Below are 21,679 nucleotides of genomic sequence, written 5' to 3'. Positions count from 1 at the left end.
GGTAGGGCCAGACTGAGCTGGTGTTTACTAGTCTCTGCTCTCCTGGCTCAGGAAGGCTGGGTGAGACTCCTGCAGTCCCTCAGAAACCCCACTAGCAATGTGAGAGGCAGGATGAGCAGTAGCTTAGGGCAGCAAAACGGTTAGTGGTGGAGCTGGCTCCAGAATCCCACAGCTGGTGCTGCTAGACACTGTGACAGGCTGGGTCACAGGAACCCCGTTGGACTGCCACCTGATGTGCTAGGACCAGCTCTAAGCCCGTTTTCCCCGGCCATTTGGGACTTCAGAGCCCTGCCTGGTCATGACAGACACGCTAGCCTGCTACAAACACAGACCCAGGTCTGAACCACGTCCCCCAAAAGCTGCAGGCTTAAGAGCTTAAGAAGTGCTCCTGTCTCCAACCCCAGACACCCAGTTCCCAATGGGATCCAAATAAATCTGTTTTACTCTGTATAAAGCTTATACGGGGTAAACTCATCTATTGTTTGCCCTCTATAACACTGATAGAGAGAGATGAACAGCTGTTTGCTCCCCCAGGTATTAATACTTGCTCTGGGTTAATTAATAAGTAAAAAGTGATTTTATTAAATACAAGAAGTAGGATTTAAGTGGTTCCAAGTAATAACAGACGGAACAAAGTGAATTACCAAGCAAAATAAAAGAAAATGCGCAAGTCTAAGCCTAATACAGTAAGAAACTTAAATGCAGGTAAATCTCACCCTCGGAGATGTTCCAATTTGCTTCTTTTACAGACTGGACTTCCTCCTAGTCTGGGTCCAGCAATCACTCACACTCCCTGTAGTTCCTGTCCTTTGTTCCAGTTTCTTTCAGACATCTCTTTGGGGTGGAGAGGCTATCTCTTGAGACAGCTGAAGACAAAATGGAGGGATTTTCAGGGGCTTATATAGCCTCTCTCTTGTGGGTGGAAACCTCTCTCTCCCCCTGTGTAGAATCACAGCTACAAGATGGAGTTTCGGAGTCACATGGGCAAGTCACATGTCCATGCATGACTCAGTTCTCTACAGGCCGAGCCATTTCCCACATGTTAACCCGAATGTTCCCAGGAAAGCTCAGATGTGGATTGGTGTCTATCAAGGTCCATTGTTAGCCAAGTACTTCCATTTACTTGAATAACCCCTTCATACAATGTTGACCAAATCTGCCTTAGGTGCTCTCTACAGCAAACGCTTTAAATACAAGCCCAGAGCCAACGCTCATAACTTCAGATATAAAAATGCTACATGCATACGAATAGGCTGAATGCATGCAGTAGAAAATAACCTTTGCAAAGATATGTTACATGGCATATGTAGCATAAAACATATTCCAGTTATGTCATATTTACATTCATAAGCATATTTCTATAAAGTGTTATGTGGTGCAACGTCACAGACCCCCCCCGAGATGAGCCCTCTCTGTGCATGGTGCTCTCAGCCTCTCCCCGCTTGGGCAGTGGGAGATCAGAGCAGGGAATGGGAACCGGAGCTCCTTTACAGCAGTGCAGAGCATTACCCCAAGGCCAGCATGTAAGAATATCCCCCAGCTAAAGCAACACAAAGAGCTGGTGCTTCCCACAAGCTGTCCAGCTGAATCAGTTGGTATCTGAAAGCCTGATCCTCTGGATGCTGAGGGTCAGTGTCAGAATTGACCAGAATTCTCTGCTCTGCTTTTTCCCTACCCCTCAGGTGAGCTTGTACGCCGACCCGCCAAAGCCCAGCCACAGCGTTCACATGGGGACCGTGGCCCATGGCTCCAAGGTCATGGCTTTCAGCATCCCACAGACCCGGACAGCAGAGTTCAGCACCAACCCAGCTCCAGCCCTGCCAGCAGGTCTGGATGAAGGTGGGTTTGAGGCACTGGAGAGTCTGTTGATGCAGCTGCTTTTCCTCTCGTTCTGCCGCCCCCGTCCTTCCTGCCTGGCAATAAGCTGCTCCCTTACGCCTGCTGTTCTCCAGCTGTTCACAACTGGGGCAGCACGGATGGGAACAGCTCCAGACCAAATGCCAGCAGAAAAATCTGGGTGCATGCCACCCACCAGCAGCTGGATATACTGTCCATCATCGCTAGCCTATGCTCCAGCTCCCAGGACTCCAGCATGATGGTAGGGGTACTGTGCTCTGGCAGACGCTGCTCGTTCTGGTGTGCAGGATCCATTCATCTTGCGCCCCTCCCTACCCCGTGCCTGTACTGCCCACCATTGCTGGGACCCCTCTCATGCAGCATCTTGTCATCACCTGCCCAGTGGTTGCAGCTGCATCCGTGCTGCCCATGTGCAGTCCCTGCGTGTCTCTGTAAGGGAAGGATGTGGTCCAGTGTTGGCCTGAGTCCCAATTCATCACTGGCACAAGCGGCCACAATGCCAGTGACCTCAATGGAGTTGGCACCATTTGTACAAGCTCTCAGTATCCCCCACCATCTTCTCAGTGGCCGTGGGAGAAGCAAAGAGAGCCGAGCAGGGCTGATTGTTCATCCTGGTGCAGCCCCGTGGCCAAGGCAGATGCTCATTCGCAAGGAATTCCATCTGCCGATTGGCACATGCGCCAGAGACTGAAACCCAGATGCTTCTCACCTGGGCTCTCTGACTCATTGGGAGCTGCTGAGAGTGAGCTGAACGTATTTGATTTCACTGCTCTGGAGTCAGATCTGGAGACTGTGGCTTGTCCCTGCCATAGTGCTTAGGATGGAGGTGGTCCCTTAGTCCTGGTGTCACCTAGAGAGGGGAGATGACACAGCTGGGATCTTCTTACATTGGTCTTCCCTTCCAGGGCCATCGTCAGCACCAGGAGACCAGGCTCCATCCTTTCCAGCTCATTCTGCACTCACCGGGTTGGCTGGGATTGACACCTGCACCTCTACGGAGAGACCGTTTCCGGAGGATCCCCTGACACAGACTTTGGCTGGTCAGGCAAGGAAATTTGGGATGCAGGCAAGTGGGGTCCAGAGCGAGCAAAGTACGGTGTGTGGAACGAAACCCACTCGTATTTGGGGAATGGGTGTGCTGAATTTGTCAGTTCTGGGGGAGAATCCAGCAAGGGATGGGGGACAAGAAGGGAACCGTGAGGAAGAGGAGGGGCAGGTATAAGAGGTTAAGCTCTATTGTAATGCTGTAACCATTGACCATTAGAATTACCTTCCCGTAGGTCAGCTCCATGGGACATTAGTTAATGCCTTATTCCTCCTATCCAGGTGGAATCCTTCGAGGGATTGATCCAAATGGGAAGACTGACCCCGCAGGACCAGCTCTCGGTACACCCAGCTTTACTTTCTGCTTCTCTTATTAGCCCCTTCTCTGAGATCCCAGGAATTTCCAGGAGGCATCTGTGGAGTGGTGGTTGTGTCTAGTGCCGGGCACGTGCATGCAGCCCATTCGGTCACTGAGAACCCCAGACGGGCTGAAGCACATAATACTTAGTCCTGCCATGAGTGCAGGGGACTGGACTACACGACCTCTCGAGGTCCCTTCCAGTCCGACGCAGAAGACCCCGCGTGTCCCCAGGGAAGCAGGGTCACCAGGCCTGAGGCTGTTCAGTGCCATGGCACTGTATGGTTGACTCACAATGCTGGGTGGTGTCACGCCAGGGCGATGTGATGTGATGTGATGTGATGCCACAGTCACAGCAATGGAGTTTCACAGCCGGGCCCCAGCTTCAGTGTACGAGCTCTTCATGGGGCGTCGGGAGGGGTGCACGCAGGGCAGCGGGGCAGGGAGGAGGTCATTCGGCAGTGCTGCACTTAGCTAGTCCTCCTGTGCCACGGGGCGCCAGTGCTGGGCCTGTCTCAATAGTTCCTAGCACCATCGGAATATGTTGATTTGGTGTGTGTGATCCTGTTTCCTCTTACGGCTGGCCCCAGGGGGGATAAGAGCCTTCTACTTGTGCATAGCTAATGGAGTAACCCTCTATCTCAGTTGACAGAGGCTCATGCTTCTGGTTCTGAAGGTCCCAGGTTTATCTCCCCTGAGGACTTGTGATGGCTGCATGTGTGTGTGGTCCTGGCTTTGTTACCCCAGGGATTCACAGGCCCAGCCTGGCTGCAGTTCAAAATCCCACTCCCATGACCTAGCCAGATGCTGTCCTGGGTGTGTCATCTGGTGTAAGGATTCCACACCGGGGGGGGTGCGAAAGCTCAGACTCACACGTTTTGATGTGCTGCCCCCCGTCGTAGGGATTTGCGAGGCTGAAGAACGCGCAGGATGCTCTGGAGCGAGCGTATCTGCAGGCCCGGGAAGAGTACCGCCTGGAGCAACAGCGCCCAGGTGCAGCGGGGCCCGTTGGGGACTTCGATTCAGACAGGTAGCTTTTTTTTCATCTGCCTTTGTTCCGTAAACTGTGTCCTCTTGAAATGATGAGTTATATCAAGAGGAAGCACGGCTCAGTGGTTAGAGTGCCACCTTGAGACTCCGAAGACCAGGGGTTCAATTCTGGGCTCGGCTACAGGTACCCTGTGACTTTGGGCAAATTGCTTCGTTTCTCTGTGCTCATCTGTAAAGGGCAGACGACAACGCTGCCCAGGGGGTGAGGATAAACAAGGGGCTCAGACACTGCGATGATGGGGTTAGAGCCCAAGAAAGAAAATGTTGGTTAGACAGAGAGGGGCTTTGGGATTGGAGTTTAAGAGCTGGGTTTCTTTGAGCAGCCGGCCGCGAAGGGGCGTGAATGAATGCTAACTTCCCTGCTGATGAGCCACTGTCCATCAGTGTGATTAATGCAGCCACGTTTGTGGCACTGGACTGTCCTGTTGCGATTATGCCGTTTTATTCTAATCTACCTGTGTTTCCTGATTGATACTTACGGACATTAATGAAGGGATGAGGCCGGTGAATCCTAAGCAGTGAATTACTGTCTGCTGCTTTCCAATCCCGTACTAGCCAGCTCTGTCGGCTGAGTTCTCCTGGCTCATTATTCACATGTTTAAAAGGATGCTCTGACGCTGCAGACAATGACCTGGAGCCGCATGTGTCACCCTGCGTGACAGATGAGCTCTAAGAGCTGGTGAGAGTGGACCAGATCTGATCTCAGCCACACCAGTGTAAATCCAGGGTAACCCCACCCACATCCGTGAAGTTAGTCCTGATTTTCACTGACATGGACAATAACAGCACCTGCAGGTATATTAGATAGGGTAAAAACACGTAAGGGGAGAAGCCAGCCTAAAGCTGAAGCACCTGCTATCGGCCCCTGTTAGTGCCCTTTGGTCTGGCAGTTCCCCTGCTGCAGAACCTGGCCCAGAGCATTCCAGGATGGGGCAATTGTTATGTTTTATTTCTGTTGCCAGTGCCCCGTCTCAGAGCAGAAGCCCAGTGTGCTAGGCACTGTACGCACACCCAGAGACAGTCCCTGCCACGAGCTTGCATTCCAAACAGACAGGCCAAACAAAGGAAGGATTGTTACCAGATGGGGAGGGGGCCACAGGGAGTCACCCAAGCAGCCTGTAGCAAAGCAGGGACCTGAACTCCGATCACCTGGGTCCTATGCTGGTGCCTAATCCGCTGGGTCATCCTTCCTTTCTAAGCTGTGAGCTGTTTCTTTCCACCTGGGCATGGTTTTGAAGGTCCTCACCCCTCTGCTGCTGGCATGGTGTGTTTCAGAGCGGTGGAAGGGGAGATATTCCGCCTGGGAATGCGCTTGGAGGAGCTGAAGGATGGGATTGACCGAGCGCAGCAGATCCTGCCCTCCCCGAGGAGTTGCTCTGCGCCAGCCTTGCCTCCCAGCTGTTTGCCAACCCTGGTCTCAGAGCCGCCACTCTCCTCCCCAAGGCCGTCAGTTCAAGCCCCGATCCCAGCCCTCCGCACTCCCTACCCTGAGGTAAACGCCGTGCTGCTCTCGGTTTCTGTGGCCTGAGGTTTCCCAGGCAAGGTGATTGCTGACACTTCTCATTCCCAAGACATTACAGAAAATTGGACTGGAAGTGCTTTCAAATGATTCCTCTTTCAGCACCTCCTACAGAGAGATCCCGGAACTGGAGTAGTGGGGATGTCCTGCCTGCAGCCACTGCTGCTGCCCAGTTCCCTCAGTGACTCCTACTGGGTCAGGCCAGAACTAGAGTAGCAGTGAACTCTCCCGACCCCCATCCACACACACAGCCAGAGCTCCTACTCACTTCCCTACAGCGCCTCCTGCTGGAAGAGGCTGGAGCTGGAGTAGCGCCGAGCTGTCTCGACATGGTGTAGAAGCCCTGGCTTCTTTTGAGATTCTTTCCACTTGTGGCTTGAACTAGAAAATTGCTGAGATCCTTTGCAGCCAGCATATCGGTACCATTCCCTGCAGCGCCCCCTGCTGGCAGAGGTGTTCTGGTTTGGGGGCAGACCTTACCCCTTTCTGCCCCGTAGGCCCCTGTTCCAAAGCATGCCCGCGCTCAAATGCAAGTGGACGCAGAGGTGAGTTCTGCGAGTGGCGAGACGGAGGAGGAGAGAGAAGAGCTTCCCGAGCCCCTTCGGCACAAGCAGCTTCAAGTGGAGAAGGACTTCGATAACCTGCTGGACCAGTAAGTGTTGCCCCCGCTAACCCAACCAGCCAGTTGCATGCTGACGTGTTGAAATGGACATGCACGCTCCATGTTACGTGCTCACAGCCAGCACCTGTGCAACACAAGTGCCTGGCATGCAGTGATCATGCAGTACAGTAATTTTGTGCCCGAGGGGGATGTTTCAACTTCTGGCAAATCAATTCTTTGCCGGTGTCAGCTCTCTGAGGCATTCACACCAAGGGGCCTGCGGGTCAGGGGCTCTGAATACACAGCATAGATCTCTGCAATGAGAATAGCTTCACTGCCCACCCAGTGCGGGAAAGGTGCATTTCGCCTCATCACTGTGTTTGTAACTGGGGAGGGGAAACTGATGTCGCTCAGGCCGAGTTCAAGCATCGACTTCTCGTGGCACAAAGGGCAATTGGTTCCCACCCCTGGAGGCCTATGTCCAACCCAGCCATGAACACACAAGTCATGAGTGTAGCAGCTTCAGACTTGTCCCCTGGAAAAACCAACACATGATACTAGCCTGGCAGAGGCAGCCACATCTGCATGGCCAAAGCTGTGTGGGAGCTTGGTGCCGAAATCATTAGAGCCTCTGCCAGGTAGGATTGAGGTGTTTTGGCAGAGCAGTGAGGGAGGAGCTTTTGCCCATACTAGACCTTGCTCGGATAGAGCTGCCAGGGCCCTGTTTGCTTATGCACTGGGCGGCTAACCTGTCCTGCGAAACTGGCTGCTGAGAGTCAATCCAGATCAAGTGGGAGCTGGTGCATCATCCTTAGGTGCAGAGTGCCCCTGGTGTTTTAACTGGGTCTGGGTGCCGGAACATGGTAGTGCTGCCACTAGGAAGGGGACCTCTGGCTGGATGGAGAGACACTCAGTCTCTTTCATACCACCAGGTACAGTAGCTTCAAGTCCTTGCCTGAATCTCTGAGCATGGAACAGCTGGGCCTGGAGGAGAACGGCTCCCCACAGGAAGTGGATGGCCCTGCTGCAGAGGATGCTGGGACGGCTGAGAGCTCTCTCGGGATGCTGTCATTAAAGGAAGAGAGGACGCATGTGACCACTCAGCCATAAGTAATTCAGGAGCACGAAATACCTGCCCTGTGACTATCCTGCACTAACTGGTGGGAGAGGGGAAGTGATAAGAGACTAATTTAAAGGGACAGCACCAACTGACTGTAGGCCCAAAATTTAGGTTCTGTTAGAAGGGGGAACAACTCGTTACAAAGCTTTTTTGTTATTTAAAAAATAAATGTCTATTAAAAACTGTTTTATTGTCATTTCTTTGTTTAAATGCCCTGTCACGTTGGAAACCCAAAGGCTAAAGTGCAGAGCTTTATGTTTCTGCTAAGCTGATCAGCTGTGAAATAGTTTACATTACTGGCGTTTGCCTTGCCATTGTTAGGGTTCAGAGGTAACACACACAGGTGAATGGGGTAGTTCATGCCTGTCCGGGGCTGTTGTTTCTCAGGAAGGCTGCACAGCATTATGTTATATTTGAAAAGTTTTCTTTGCAGTCAGGGTGGCTAGACAGGCCCAGATTTTCAAAAGTGGCCACTGATTCTGTGTGTCTCAATTATCTAGGGCCCAGTGTGGGTCTGGCACCTGTAATTCCCTGTCACTTCATCTAGTGCTTCTCCCGAGATCTCTGAAAATCAGCCCTTTGTTGTTGTTATTCCTCAGTATTTCATGGGGGGAGAGAGAGAGAGAGATTTTAAACAAATCGCCTTCGCAACATGCAAGATCTTTAAGCATAAAAAGGGAAAAAGTAATGTCGAAAATTTATCCCCATGAATCATCCATCCCACAAACTGATTCCATAGGTTTGGGGAGTCAGGAGTTTTGTTAAACCCTCTGCAAAACTCGTGCACTTTAGGTGCTCAAATGGACTTACTTACTGATTGATTGTATTGTATTGTGGTAGGGCCTCTGAGCCCAGTCCTGGATGGGGACCCCATTGTGCTGGGCGCAGTACAGACGCCGAACAGAAAGATGCTTTCTTCCCCAAAGAGCTCACAAACTGAATTGCCCCTGGATGCTCTCTTGAGTTAGGCTCCCAAAATCAGCAGCCACTTTTGGACATTTTTCAGCTTCTTTTTTTTTTTTAATGAAATCTTCAACTTTGCAGAAACTGACGGTAGCATCAGGGCAGTGTGGACTCAATCTAACCCCTGCTACATGCTGTTCTTCTGTGTTAGATTTACCAGGGCATTGTGTCTGGGGGTGACCTAAATAAGAGCTGAGTCCCACTTTTGCTTTACCCGGATAAAATATAATAAACCAGGCGCACAAAGACGCCTTCTCTCTCTATCTCCCAAGTCACAAGCAGAACAAAGGAGCCTTCAGCTATTACTTGCCCCGCTTTGGAGGGCAAGCTGGCTGCGGAAGCGAAGAGGACTCTGTCCCCTGGGGGCAAGTCTATTGCAGAGCAAATAATAAGGAGAAGGAGGGCATCCAAGAGGAGGAAGAAATGGGGGTAGGAAGGGGGGAAGAAAAGTGAGCATGCAAACTTGAACACATTCTACTGACTAGGAGAGAACCAAGGAACTGAGGCTCTGGCTGTTTACTTGTATAATGCCTGTAAGGCACTCAGAGACCACAGTAAAGGCCCAAACGGTGCCAGGAGCTGTACACATGTAAAGGAAGATGCTGCCCCTGCCCTGAGTAAAGCTATCAAGCTAAGGTATAAATCCACCCATCTGGTCACTGACTCCCCACATCATTGCAATATACATGTGGAGGCCCTGGGGCCTGTGATTTAAGGTGCTTTTCTTCACTGGGGCCAGACTCTCAGCTGCATAGAGCTGGTCAGAGAGGTTCCTATGAAACCCCTTTTTGTCTGACTTCGCTGGTTGCTGGAAATCAAAATGTTTCGCAGAGACAGTTGCGATGCCAACAAAGCTGAAACAGCCCAGTCTGTCGAGGTGTGTAGGGGTGTGTGTGCGTGTGTGTGTGTGTGTGTGTTTGAAATGGAAACCTGCCTGGTTTCCTGCCAGCACGCCCACCCGGCTCCTCAGCAGCCTGCCTGCCCGGCCCGCAGGGCTTCCAAGTCTCTGGGGGAAGCCCTCCCATCAGAGCACCCTGGAATCGGGGCTCCCAGGGACAGCCCACAGGAGTAGGGCCCAGGGGCCAGGTCTCCCATCCCTTTTGTGGAGCACTCTGATTTTCATTTCGAATCAGAGCTAACCCAGTTTTCGACTCCGGAAATCCTCTGGACCTGGCGGTGCTGCAGGAGACCAGATGGCAGCAGAGCTATGACAAGGGGGCACTGCCCCATCTTGATGGAAGGTTCTGACTGGTGTTGCTTTCTCATCCTGACAGGCAGCCCCTGGAAAGGAAGTCGCACGCCCTGCAGCCAGGGGAACACCGGCAGCTGGTCAGGAAGAGCAGTCGCTTGTCCTCTGTCCAGGGCGAGGAGTCCCTCCCTCGGAACATGGCTATTAAAGCCAGGCCCCAGGATGTAATCCCCAAGCCCTCCTTCGGGGGGCAGCAGGAGACACTATCCCGCCAGAGCAGCATGGCCAGCGTGGTGGGCAGCACCATTTCTGAGCACCTTCCGCAGAAGCCTTTCCGTCAGGCAAAATCCTCACGGTCTGAGGTAAGCGCCCAGGAGTGGGTGAAATGGAGGGCAGGGCTCCCACTTACTCGGGGTCACTAAATTTGGGGCACAGATCCAGAAGCTATCTCTGAAAATAAGGCCCTGTGTATATAGAAATTGCCTTCTCAGCTGCTGAAATGCAGCCATCTCTGGTGTGTGGTCCACCGCAGCTGTTTAACAGCACACTGGAACACCACCCAGCAGCTCCTCAGAAAGGAAGGGAAGCATCATTTCCATGCTTAAAGCTGCAGGAGAGTTTTCCAGCGCAAAATGCAATTCTCCAATATGGAATAGGGCCCTTTGCCTCTGGAGGTAACACCCTGGTTCCTGCAGAATGGGCCATGGGGTTTAGTTTAATGACCATGTGCTTCAAACTTCAGTCGTCTTACTCCTATAAAAGAAAATGGCTCCAGCAATGTAGCCCCCCCCCGCCCTCCCAACACCATGCTGAGGCATTTGTTCAGTGCTGATTACGAGGGAGGAATACCACTTACTGATTCACCAGCACCATGCATCAGTATGCTTGTACTTGGTGGTCTCCCCTCCAACTACAGACCAACTCTGCCTGGTCTTACGGCCAGCATCACTTGTGTTGATCCGAATTGGATCAAGTTTCCCTCTGTTGCAGGATCAACGCATTGTGTCTCCAGAGACAGACAGCGGGTTTGTGGGGTCGGAGGCCAGCAGGGTGTCCCCGCTGACGCGCACCCCGGAGCATCACCCCTCTCGCACTGCGTATGGACCCTTGTCTCTCTTCTCCCCCCTCCAGCTCCTATGGCCTGCCCTCGTCCCCACTCCTGCCCTGGGGGGGCTGATAAAAAAGGGTCCAGGGCTGAAGGAATGTGTGACATGATGGAGCCTATGGATGGGGAGGAGCTTGAGTATATGAGGGTTGGTGAATGGGGGTGAGAGAAAAGGGGAGGGACTAGAGCAGATGATCAGACTGGTGGAGGGGATTGTGAGGAGGTGGGGTGCATGGGGTGAGCAGTGAATTGGGGACTAGGGTTAATGGGGCGAGGGGGTCTGGAGCGCATGGAATGGCAAAGGGGGTGATTAGTGAAAGGGGGGAAGGTAGTTACAGACTGAGTGGGTTGAGCAGTGGCTGGGACAGGGGTGCCAGGAAAGACACATGAAGGAGGAAACGAGCCAGTTGGATGAAGCACAGTAGAAGCCGGGCTGGTAATAGCTTGGAGACTCCCTCAGTGAGGCCTGTGTATTTGTCTTGTTCCCAGGACCCCCGGCCTGCTGGGAAGATCCGGCCCCACATCCAGCCCTGCTGCCCTTCGCACTTCCCTGGGCAAAGTGGCAGCCCCCCTGCCATCGGAAAAGGAACTGCTGGGCATGTACACATCCGCCAGCCAGGGGCCCCCCCGAGGCGGCACCCGGAGACACAGCCTGCCCCGTGGCAGCCCCTCCCAAACCAGCTCCCCTCGCCAGTGGGCAAACAGCATCACCAGCGAGGTGGTACCAGACGCAGACATCAGTGAGTAGAAAGTGCCCATCACCTGGGTGTCTGGGCACCTCCAGCATGAGACACACATTGTTTCCTGAAGGGGCAGAGTTCTCCTCCCATCTTCCTACAGTGAGAGGAGCTGCTGCTGATACAAACAAAAAATAACAATTTTTTTTTAGAACATTTTCAATTGGTTTCCCCTACATATCTTGTGATTTTCAAAAACTATTTTTAGTTTAAAAAATCATTTTTCCGAAAACCAAAATGTGGGGGGGATTTGGTGTTTCAATAGAAAACTGGGAAAACGTGGACCAAAATGAAATGTTTCCACTCAAGTTTTCATTTTTGAGCTAAAAGATGTGGACCAGTGCTAGTCATTTCCATGTGCCTGCTTGGGAGATGGTGGTTTAAAAGGGGATGATGGGGCTGGGCTCAGGCAGCCAGGGAGAGAGCAGTAAGAAAGGCCCACAGAGACTATCCACTTCCACATTGCTTGGGGGAGCTGTATTGGTCCCTCAAACTAAAGCTGTACCAGCCAGTGACCTCTCCTCACCCTCAAGTCCCATCACCCAGAGATCTCTCTCCCCCTTGTACCCACAGCCTTTGGACACAGGCTCTGTGATTTGGCTTGAAGTTTGCTCACAGGCAGGGTAGATTTCAGGGCTCCCAGGATCTTAAGTCCCCCTTTGGTTTATGTCTTGAGACAAATCCAGCCTGTGGCCTCTTTGTCCTCAGGCACGTGGATCAGAGGGAAACCAGTAGCGTACCGGGGAGCCTCCATCACCCAGTCAGTTGACTCACTCAGTCCTATTCCTTTGACAGTGGGTGGCTCTGGAGACTGGGCATGGGAAACGGAGCCTTTCACTTCCTGGGTGCTGGTTTGAATCCTGCTCAAGCTGATAGTGACTAACCTGGCTGTTGGGTGACCTGGGTGGAATGAGTTTGGGAAGGTCTCATTGCAGTGGATAGAGGTCCACACTGCATTTGTGCCACTTGTTGGCAGAGAGGTCAAGGAGTGACTGGACCATGGAAACTGAATCCTCTCCCACCCAGAGGGGTTGCCTCCACCTTAGCGGGGAGGGAAGGTGTCTGGGTCAGACCTGAAAATGACCCCTGGTCACTGGTGAAATAAACCGAGGCACCCAAAGGTCGCAGCTGTTTTACGTCTGGCACTGTCTCCTTATGTCCCCAGCTCACACGGACTCCGAGGCAGAGCGGGACAGCAGGTCCAGCCCTTCTGATCACCATCCCAGCGAAACTAGATGCCCACGCAGCTCCACCACCAGATCGTCTTCCCCAGTCCGGGCTCACCACGGCCTCCTGGGCTCCCGCGTGGAACGAGAGTGAGTGTGAACTCCGCTTCGGGGGCAGGGCTGAGTCAGCAACAGCAGCCGCATTCCCTGGCCCTTTGGGGCACCAGCATCTGCTGCGGGGATGGGCTGCTGGGGTGAGACCACCAGCCCCTCTGCGCCTTTGGCTGTGCATGAATCTTTGCAGCATTTCTCCATTGTCGTAGACCAGCCTCCTCAGTGACAACTCCATCTCTGAGCTGGGCTGCTGCTGTCCTAGGCTGGAAGAGCCCTGAATTTATCTCCCAGTGGAGCATTATGACGTGAAGATGTCGTGACACTGAGTCACACTCTGGGCTCTCTGTCAGTGGTGTCAACTCTGGGCCATTCACGACTGCAATCCCTGGAGCAGTCCTCTCTGGAAAGGGCTTTGAATCCAGCGCTGTCATTAGATTTCCCTTGAGCGTCATTAGCTCCCAGTAAGCCAAGCAGCCCCCGAGCAGAGGAGGTGGGGGCTTGTTTATCTGCTTTCTCTGAGCAGGGGAGGTCCGGGAGGGTGGGGTGTTCTGCCCGTTCTGTGCCGTTCTCTCCTTGCATAATGTCAGCAAACATTTCTGAGAGTGTTGCTAGGACGCCGCCTCTCTCGGACGCGAGTGTGGCAGGGGTGGGGCTGGGAGGAAACAGTGCTGGTTTCTGTGCATGGAGGAAGAGGGACGTTTTTGGAGATCCGAGCACGCCGCGTCTTAAAGCGCCCACCCCAGGCGAGATCCCTTATCTCCAGTCTCCACCCTGCTCTAGGACTGGTTTATACTGGGCTGATGGACTGGTTCCAGCACATGTTGTGTTAGAAAGGCGGGTCACTTGTTTCTTTGGGCTCAGACGTGCTGAGAGGGGCCAGGCCTTGGGACAGGCAGGCTGGGAACCTTGGTACAATAGATCTCTCCCATGGGAGCGAATTCAGCGGCAGCTCCCCTTCCCTCGGGGAGATGAGAGATCTCAAAGCCACAGGAGGCTGCCTCACCAGTACTGGGGCCAGCTAGCCGGAGGGAGGAAGCGGAGAAAAACTGGATATGACCGCGCCAGTCCTGGCCTTCTCCACCATGTACGTATCACACCGATTTGTGTGGGCTCAGCATGGGGGTTCTATCCCATACGCAGGCCGCCCCCTGGTCAAGGCAGAGACCATCCAACTTATTTCACTGTGACCACAGTGAGGCCAGGTCTGAGACTTATTTTAGCAGGTGGATACTAGCCCCTCGGTTGAAGGCTTTGCAGTGTCTTAACTGGGACTGGGAAGCAGAGTGGGGCCAGATCAGATCCTGCTGGGCAAACCAGGGACAAAGTGGTCTTTGGAGGCAGCTCTTCTAGGAGCGAGTAACCGGGGGAGTGGGGAGAATCCCACACAGTGAGTCCCTGGCTATATAGCACAGCTAAATTAATGCCACCAGGGCAGCCTCTGTGATCACTGTCCCAGGGATGGGCTGAAGCAAGAGCAGATCAGTGGGAAAGAGTCAGGGAGTTCCCATCACCCTCGCTAGCTGAGTGGTTGGGTGGAGCTCTGAGCTGCCCTCCTGGAGCATCTGCCAGCTGTACTGAAAACTTTTATTTCAATGCAGGTGCCTTCCGTAGCTAGGGGGATAGAACCAGGGGAACTGACCTCTCTTGAGGCAAACTGTGATCTGGTTTGCCTCGATAGCCCCTCTGCTCACTGCCTGGCTGCCTCATTTCAGCCTGGCAGGTAAAGTATTAACGCTCGTGTCACTCACAAGAGGAGAGAGGGGAATGACAGAGTAAGAAACCTGCCCCCTCTGCTCTCTCACAAACCTGCATCTGGTTAGACCCTGATTGGAACCAGACCTTTGCCCAGCTTGGGGCGAGAGAACCCTGGGGGAGTCTGAGGTTTCCAGAACCTTGCAAACTATTTCAGTGGGGTTGGCAAACCTAGTGTGAATTCCCATCCCTTTCTCCTTGTTGTTTTAATTTGACTCAGACGGATCCTCAGCTGGCGTAAATCAGCATCGTCCTGTTGAATGCATTGGACCGACACCAGTTTACACTAGCTAAGGATCTGTACCCTGGTGTTTATTTCACTGAGGGTGATTATGTATTTTCCTAGCTAAAGGGCAGTAGCTTGTGCTGTGTATTACGGATAACCGAGCCTCCCCGGAAAGCTGAGCTGACCTAAGTTGGTGTCCTGCATCCTGTAATGAACTGGACAGTGTGTGTCTGCGTCCCACTGCCTCCTGCTGGGGGGAGTCAGCCCTGCTCAGGTGTGTCTCAGATCCCATCGTGCTGGTGGAGATTCTCCTTCAGCTCAACTGGCAGGGCCTTGTGCTTTCTGGAGCAGGGAGATCAGTGTCCTTCCCCCGCTGTCGCCCTGAAGATCTGAGAGACGTTGTGATGTGCAGCTTAGTGACACCTGAGAGAGGCCTGAGGTGGCCACGGATTTCAATGAACCTTGAACACAAGATTATGAGTGGGCTGGAATTGACCAGTCAAATTTGCATAGCCTTAGTCTGGGTAACTTTTTTGGTATTTCTAGCTCATTCCCTGCTATGCTGCATGGTTCTGGGTAGCAGCCAGGGCTCAAATAGGAAGGAGAAAGCGTCGCTCTCACTGTGTCTCCTGCAGCTATCTGGTGAGAGAGCCAGTTCCTGGGAGGTTTCGTACTTGCCTTTGCAGAACCCAGAGGCCCGGCTCATTTGGAGAAGACTCCATGTTTCCAGAGTGTATCCAGCCTGAACCTCCACATGGTCTGAGGTTCTCCTGTCACCACTCACAGGACACGGTTAATTGTGAAACCTTCAGGCCAAGATTGTCAAAAGGGACTAGTGATCTGGGTGCCCGGCCTGAGGTGCCTTAAAGGGGCCTGAGTTGCAGTGGCCGGGTGTGGAGCATTGTCTGTTGCTTTCCAGTTACTGGGGTCAACCTGACAGGCTTTCAAGTTTGACTTCAGTGTGTCTTTATATCATTTGGACTGGCCACCAGGAGAACAGCACCTTGCTTTAGCTGGCTATAAAATCCAGCCTTGGGTGTGCTTGAGTTGGCTGTACGAACGAGAGACCCGACCAACACAGCTGAGCTTTTATCAGCATTGGTTTGAATGCTGGACATCCAACAAGGATGAAGGATTCTGATATTGGGAATATTGTTCCACCATTTGACCCTGCAAACAGATTGAAGACAGCGCATATGGAGCAGTGGCACGTTATCCGTGACTCACAACCACACAGAAGAATCGCAAGCATGATTGCCCGACAACTACTTAGCTTGGTGCTTCTCTTGACAGCCCTCTCGTTCCATAGGTGGTGTGACGGCATTCCCAATGCACAGCTGGCGTGGGCTGTGCGACGTGGAATCTCATCATCAATTATGGCATTCTGTGACAGTGTACTCCTTAGGTAGCCAAACTTCTCCACAGACTTGAGAAGAGCATGGTTGATCTCCGTGACTGGGTCAACGTGCACACCCCCTAGCACAGGCTGGTACAGCGCTTCGCTTGGAGAGGCAGTTGGAGCAGAATTGCGTTGCTGAATCCAGCTGCACCGTGATTAGATTCTAGTGGGAAACGTGTGCGCAGTTCCTTTCCCACTCTCACATCCATGCAAGCCATGCGCATGCTGGTGCAGAACTGTAATGAGGAGAGCGACGGATGTGGATGCAGGTTTAAGTTCAGAGTTCCATCTCCTAGCGAATGTTGTTGACCCCTCATGGTTTCTCCACCTTTTCAGCGTTCCTTCTGGAAGGGCAATCACGTGCCTCCACAGGCTGTAACTGGCTGACGGCTAATTTGATTGCAGCCTGCATTTGCCATGTCCAGTACCGTCTTTGGGCATCTGTGGCATTTTACAGGGGCACCGGCTACCTTGGGTGTCAATAGCTATGTAGCCATGTCAGCTGCTTGAGTATTTATCCTGGGTGGGGCTAGTCCATGCTGCCACGGCTTCGCTGCTATTGTTACTCAAGCTAGCTTTGATCTACCGAGATTAAAGCTAGCTCTGGTGTGTCTATGCGCGGTGCAGTCACACCTCCTGGTTGCAGTGTAGACATGCCTATAGACGTGGTTACTTTTAACTCTCAAGTCTCCAGGGTGATGAGCAATGGTATCCCCTCAGCAAAGGTTTGAGGATTTCTGGTGTCAGACAGCCAGGAGGAGCGGAGATGGGACTGGCCATATGATTTCAGGCAGGCGGAGAGGATGGAGTGTTTCCCATTTTCCTTCTAGATCAGACATTTCTCTTGTAACCTGCTGTCAAGGTTCCTTCCCCACTCTGATCTCTAGGGTACAGATGTGGGGACCTGCATGAAAACCTCCTAAGCTTACTTTTACCAGCTTAGGTTAAAACTTCCCCAAGGTACAAACTATTTTACCCTTTGCCCTTGGACTTCCACTGCCACCACCAAACATTTATCTGGGTTTATTTTTATTAGGAAAGCGTTGTTTGGAAACGTCTTTCCCCCCAAAATCCTCCCAACCCTTGCACCCCACTTCCTGGGGAAGGTTTGGTAAAAATCCTTACCAATTTCCATAGGTGAATACAGACCCAAACCCTTGGATCTTAAGAACAATGAAAAAAGCATTCAGGTCTTACAAGAAGAATTTTAATAGAAGTAAAAAGAATCACCTCTGTAAAATCAGGATGGTAAATACCTTACAGGGTAATTAGATTCAAAACATAGAGAATCCCTCTTGGCAAAACCTTAAGTACAAAAAGACACACAGACAGGAATATCCATTCTATTCAGCACAACTTATTTTCTCAGCCATTTAAAGAAATCATAATCTAACGCATATCTAGCTAGATTACTTACTAAGTTCTAAGACTCCATTTCTGTTCTGCCCCTGGCAAAAGCATCACACAGACAGACACAGACCCTTTGTTTTTCTCCCTCCTCCCAGCTTTTGAAAGTATGTTGTCTCCTCATTGGTCATTTTGGTCAGGTGCCAGCGAGGTTATCCTAGCTTCTTAACCCTTTACAGGTGAGAGGGTTTTTCCTCTGGCCAGGAGGGATTTTAAAGGTGTTTACCCTTCCCTTTATATTTATGACACCTGCACTTATTAATCCTTTTTTCCCCTTCCCATCCCAGCCAGGCCATCCGGGCTCTGCAGGACGAGGTCTCGCGGCTTCGGCAGCGGCTGGAGGAGAGTTTGCACCGATCCCGCAGCTACCCAGAGGGAAAGTCATCCCCACGCACCACTAGGAGCAGGAGGCAGCCCGAGTGGAACAGCCCCTCAGTCCGGAACGCAGCCACCTTTGGGTAAGTGCCAGTGTGCAACACAACGTGGCCTTGTTGCCTGTTTTGCCTTTCCTGCAAACTCTGCCAGCCGGAGTTCAGTGACATAGGATGGCTGACAGCAGCCTCCTTCTCTGGTTCTCTCTGGTGCCCAGGGAGATTTCTGCCCCCCTGCAGAACTGACCTGTTTTCTGCTGAGACTTGAAAATTGCTGAGGAGGAAGGAGGTACAGGGAGGCTGTTGCAGCTGGTGGGAGCAGTGTGAGGAGAAGGCTCTTGCTCCAGCAGCGGTGAGGGGGTTTGACAGGTTGGAGAGGAAGTAGCGCCAGGCAGGTGGAAGTGGGGAGTAGGGAACGCCAGGTGTGAGACCGAACAGCGGGGTCCAGCCTCAGCTGGCGCTTCTGGCTTTTGGGGACACAGGTGCCATATAGCTCCTGTCGAAGCTAGTGGGAGTTAGGCTAGTATAATGCTGACAGAATCGGGCCCTTTATCGCACCAGTGAAGGGCTGGTAGCTCTGGCGGGGCCAGGTGGGGTGTGGACCTTTTCCCTTGCAGCTTTCTGGGCGGCTGACACGCTTCCCCTGGATCTTAGGAGCAGGCCTGGCTCATTTCACCCACGTGCAGAGCCACCCGGACAGCCAGGGCCGCAGAGGGTGACAGGCCATTGTGTGAGCACCCTGAGTCCCCCCCAGCAGTCTTGCCAGTCTCCCCACGGACCCTGTCTCCTGAGCACGTGGCAGCTAGTCCTCTCCGTGCTTCAAGGCAGAGGCGGTGACTGTCACTCAGTGCAACCAGAGACCCCCCAGTGCCAGGTGGAAGGGAGGGTTAAAACCCCTTGCACCCAGAACCGGGGTGCTGAGCCCTCGACTTCACTCTGTGTCTGTCCCTTTCCCAGCGAATCCACAGAGAGGAGCCCAGGCAAGTTTGGGGAGCCAGCTCCAGTGATCAAGCCAGCGAGGCGGCTGAGGTCGGCATCGCTCCCTCGGGATGGGCCTGAACTGGACCTCAGTAAGTAGACCTGTTGGAACCTACCCCATCTGGGATCAACGCGGCTTCCCTCCCTGCTTTCCAGGAGCAATTACTCGGGGGCAGCAGACTGCAGAGGTAGCAGGATCTGCTTTTCCTTCCATTCTTCTTTGAATTCCCTCTCCTAAAAGGGATTTTCAGATGCCCTTCCTATGCGTGCAGGAGGTGAGAACGGCCACTCTGTGGTGCACACACGTGGTCAGTGATACCAGCATCCTGGGAACGTTCATGACAGACAGGCTTACGCCCAGATCCAGCCCTCCTGACCTTTCGGAAAGCTGGAGACTGGACCTGGATCCAAACTCCGCAGCTTGTCCCCAGCTCTTCGCGGTCATTACCCTAGATCCTGTGGTTGTTCATTCACACAAGGGCCCCGTGGTTGCTGCAAGCACAAGTGTGGTTGCGTGACCCGCCTGCGACTCTCTCCTCTGACCTGGTGATGACAAAACACACTTGAGTCGGGTTCGCACCACGGCACCACACCTACCCTGCCCCCTAATAGCCCTTGTACCAGTGCGTGCTATCCCATAGTGCCTAGAGAACAGGCGCGCAGGGCAATGCACTCACTGGTTAGAAACTCACTAGCGGACATGACTGACTGTCTAATCCGGTGTTCTCGGTGCTCTGCAGCTTCAGATTCAGACTGCCCACCGCCGCGGGCTCGAGATGGGAAGCCCAGGACAAACGTCTCCTCCAGGCAGAGCCCTGCGAGGACGCTGACATTCAAGGGCCATTACACAGGTGGGTGAACACGAGCCAGGCCCTGCTCTGCCCTGGTGCTGCCTCCCTTGTAACACCCTGGGCCACCCTGTGTTCTTAAACTGGATCTCTGCTGTCTGCCCCATGCACACGCCGACTTGATGCTGTGCTTGCCACGCAGGAGGGATCTTCCCCTCCCTATCATGTGAGCGACACAGCTCAGCCCCCACCCCCCCACCCCCCTTCCCAGCTGGGTGCCCTCTGCGATGCGTGCTGAGCCAGCTCTTGTTGGATGTTGCAGGGACGCGCTATCACTTATCTGCCCCCGTGTCCCCAGAACGGAGGGAAGACACGGGCCCCACTTCCTGCCTCCATTGCCAAGGGACCAGGACACAAGCTGGTAAATATCCCATCTGCTCATCTTGGGCCAGACCCCAAAGAATCACACCTCCGAGCGGCTTTGCTTAGTATTTACAACGCGTAAAGTAATAAGATTTTTGCTCTTCATTAGCGCCTGCTACCTGAGATTTCTGAGGGCTTGGCGAATACCCGCTAATGAAACCATTAGTTATTTAAGGCCTGAACCAAGGAAATAAAGCCTCATGACACTCTGATGAGAGAGATGCAGAGGTCATGCCCCACTGACAGGCAGATGTTTTTTGGGTGGAATGCACTCTGAGAGAGGGTCTCACAGCCAACCTCCCAACCTCGGGGTGGAGGGACCTCCCTCGTATTGGAAAAGGAAGGAGACTGCTCCCTCTGCTGATTGTGCAGAAGCAGGATTGGCCAGTAGCCACTCTGACCGCGAGATTTGCAGGTACAGCTAGGCACTCCTGAGGCTGCTGTATCCCTGCCACGGGAGAGTAGGTTAGTACAGATCAAAGCATGTGGCGTCCTACGCTGCTGGACTGTTAACTCAGCCCGGTTGAACGTATGGCTCTTGCTCTCGCCTTTGTTACATGTGACCCTGTGGTCATTGTTCATTATTATGGAAGCACCCCACATAATTTACAGGATGGGTGACATTGCCAAGATGAGCCTGCCAGAGCAGCTGTAATCCTTGGATTTTTCTGGCCTTTCAATGCAATCTTGCAGTTTTCCCATTGTGCTAAAGCCAGTTGTTATCATCCGAGAGCTCCATGTTACAACCTGCTTTGTTCATCTTGTTTCCCGATGTTAGCAACAGACGGCACACAAAGAAATGACCAGCTTTCCGGACTAGCAGCCACCTGTATGGAACCATTTATCTTGGCTAAAGATTAACTTGCATTTTGCACCCAGCATTTTGAGTACATTGCATGCAAGTTGTGATCCCCTCAGGTGATTTGCCCAAATTTTTGCATGGCTGAGGGCGCCCTCCAGTCGCTGAGAGGAACCCACAGCTGAGCTAAAGCTGCATGGTTCCATTCGCATGTTGTGACCCAGCATTCTTTGCCATCAACTCTTTCTTTTTTTTTTTTAATGTTTTTACTTTCTGCAAATTGCCTTAATCTAGTATAATAACAAGTTTGCTGTTTCCAAACATCCTGAAAGCTCCTGTATACTTCTACTGCCCTTTGCAATTGAGATTTTTGTGGAGTTACTTTACTCACTGATTGTTCTCTGTGTTTTTTAGGCAATGCATCAGCGAGGGACACCGTGAGACCCACTCAGCATAGCACTCCAAGGCAGACGCACTGTCCAATCTGCAGCGGGACCAGGAGCACCCCAGTTTCTAAAACCAGGGACAAAGCAGCACATGGTGGGTGAACAGTTTGCTCTGTCTGAATGTTTCTGTTCTGTGAAGAGCTGCTCTGCATGAGGAGGGATCCTGGTGGATGGTTCCCATCTAGCAGAGGGACCTACTGGCCAAGGCTGGAAGCTGAATTCAAAGCTCTAGCGTTCCAAAAAAGGAGTCACTGCAGAGGGTGGCAA

The 21,679-nt window shown here is 52.7% G+C and overlaps 1 protein-coding gene across 1 annotated transcript in view; it reads left to right on the top strand.

The window, feature by feature from the left end:
* Window positions 1–21,679, top strand: part of AKNA (AT-hook transcription factor) — a 55,609-nt gene that overhangs the window by 26,998 nt on the left and 6,932 nt on the right. The window contains 16 exon segments of the mRNA XM_077836072.1: window positions 1,683–1,839; window positions 2,763–2,923; window positions 3,184–3,243; window positions 4,162–4,289; window positions 5,585–5,801; window positions 6,326–6,480; window positions 7,362–7,539; window positions 9,791–10,063; window positions 10,692–10,798; window positions 11,296–11,546; window positions 12,709–12,859; window positions 17,895–18,065; window positions 18,936–19,048; window positions 19,697–19,807; window positions 20,067–20,165; window positions 21,381–21,506. Coding sequence (XP_077692198.1) covers window positions 1,683–1,839; window positions 2,763–2,923; window positions 3,184–3,243; window positions 4,162–4,289; window positions 5,585–5,801; window positions 6,326–6,480; window positions 7,362–7,539; window positions 9,791–10,063; window positions 10,692–10,798; window positions 11,296–11,546; window positions 12,709–12,859; window positions 17,895–18,065; window positions 18,936–19,048; window positions 19,697–19,807; window positions 20,067–20,165; window positions 21,381–21,506 — 2,458 coding nt within the window.

This window comes from Eretmochelys imbricata, chromosome 16 (assembly GCF_965152235.1).
Source record: "Eretmochelys imbricata isolate rEreImb1 chromosome 16, rEreImb1.hap1, whole genome shotgun sequence".
NCBI classification, from domain to species: Eukaryota; Metazoa; Chordata; order Testudines; family Cheloniidae; genus Eretmochelys; species Eretmochelys imbricata.
The sequence above is the reverse complement of the archived record's forward strand: the minus strand, read 5'-3'. Positions and strand labels throughout refer to the sequence as shown.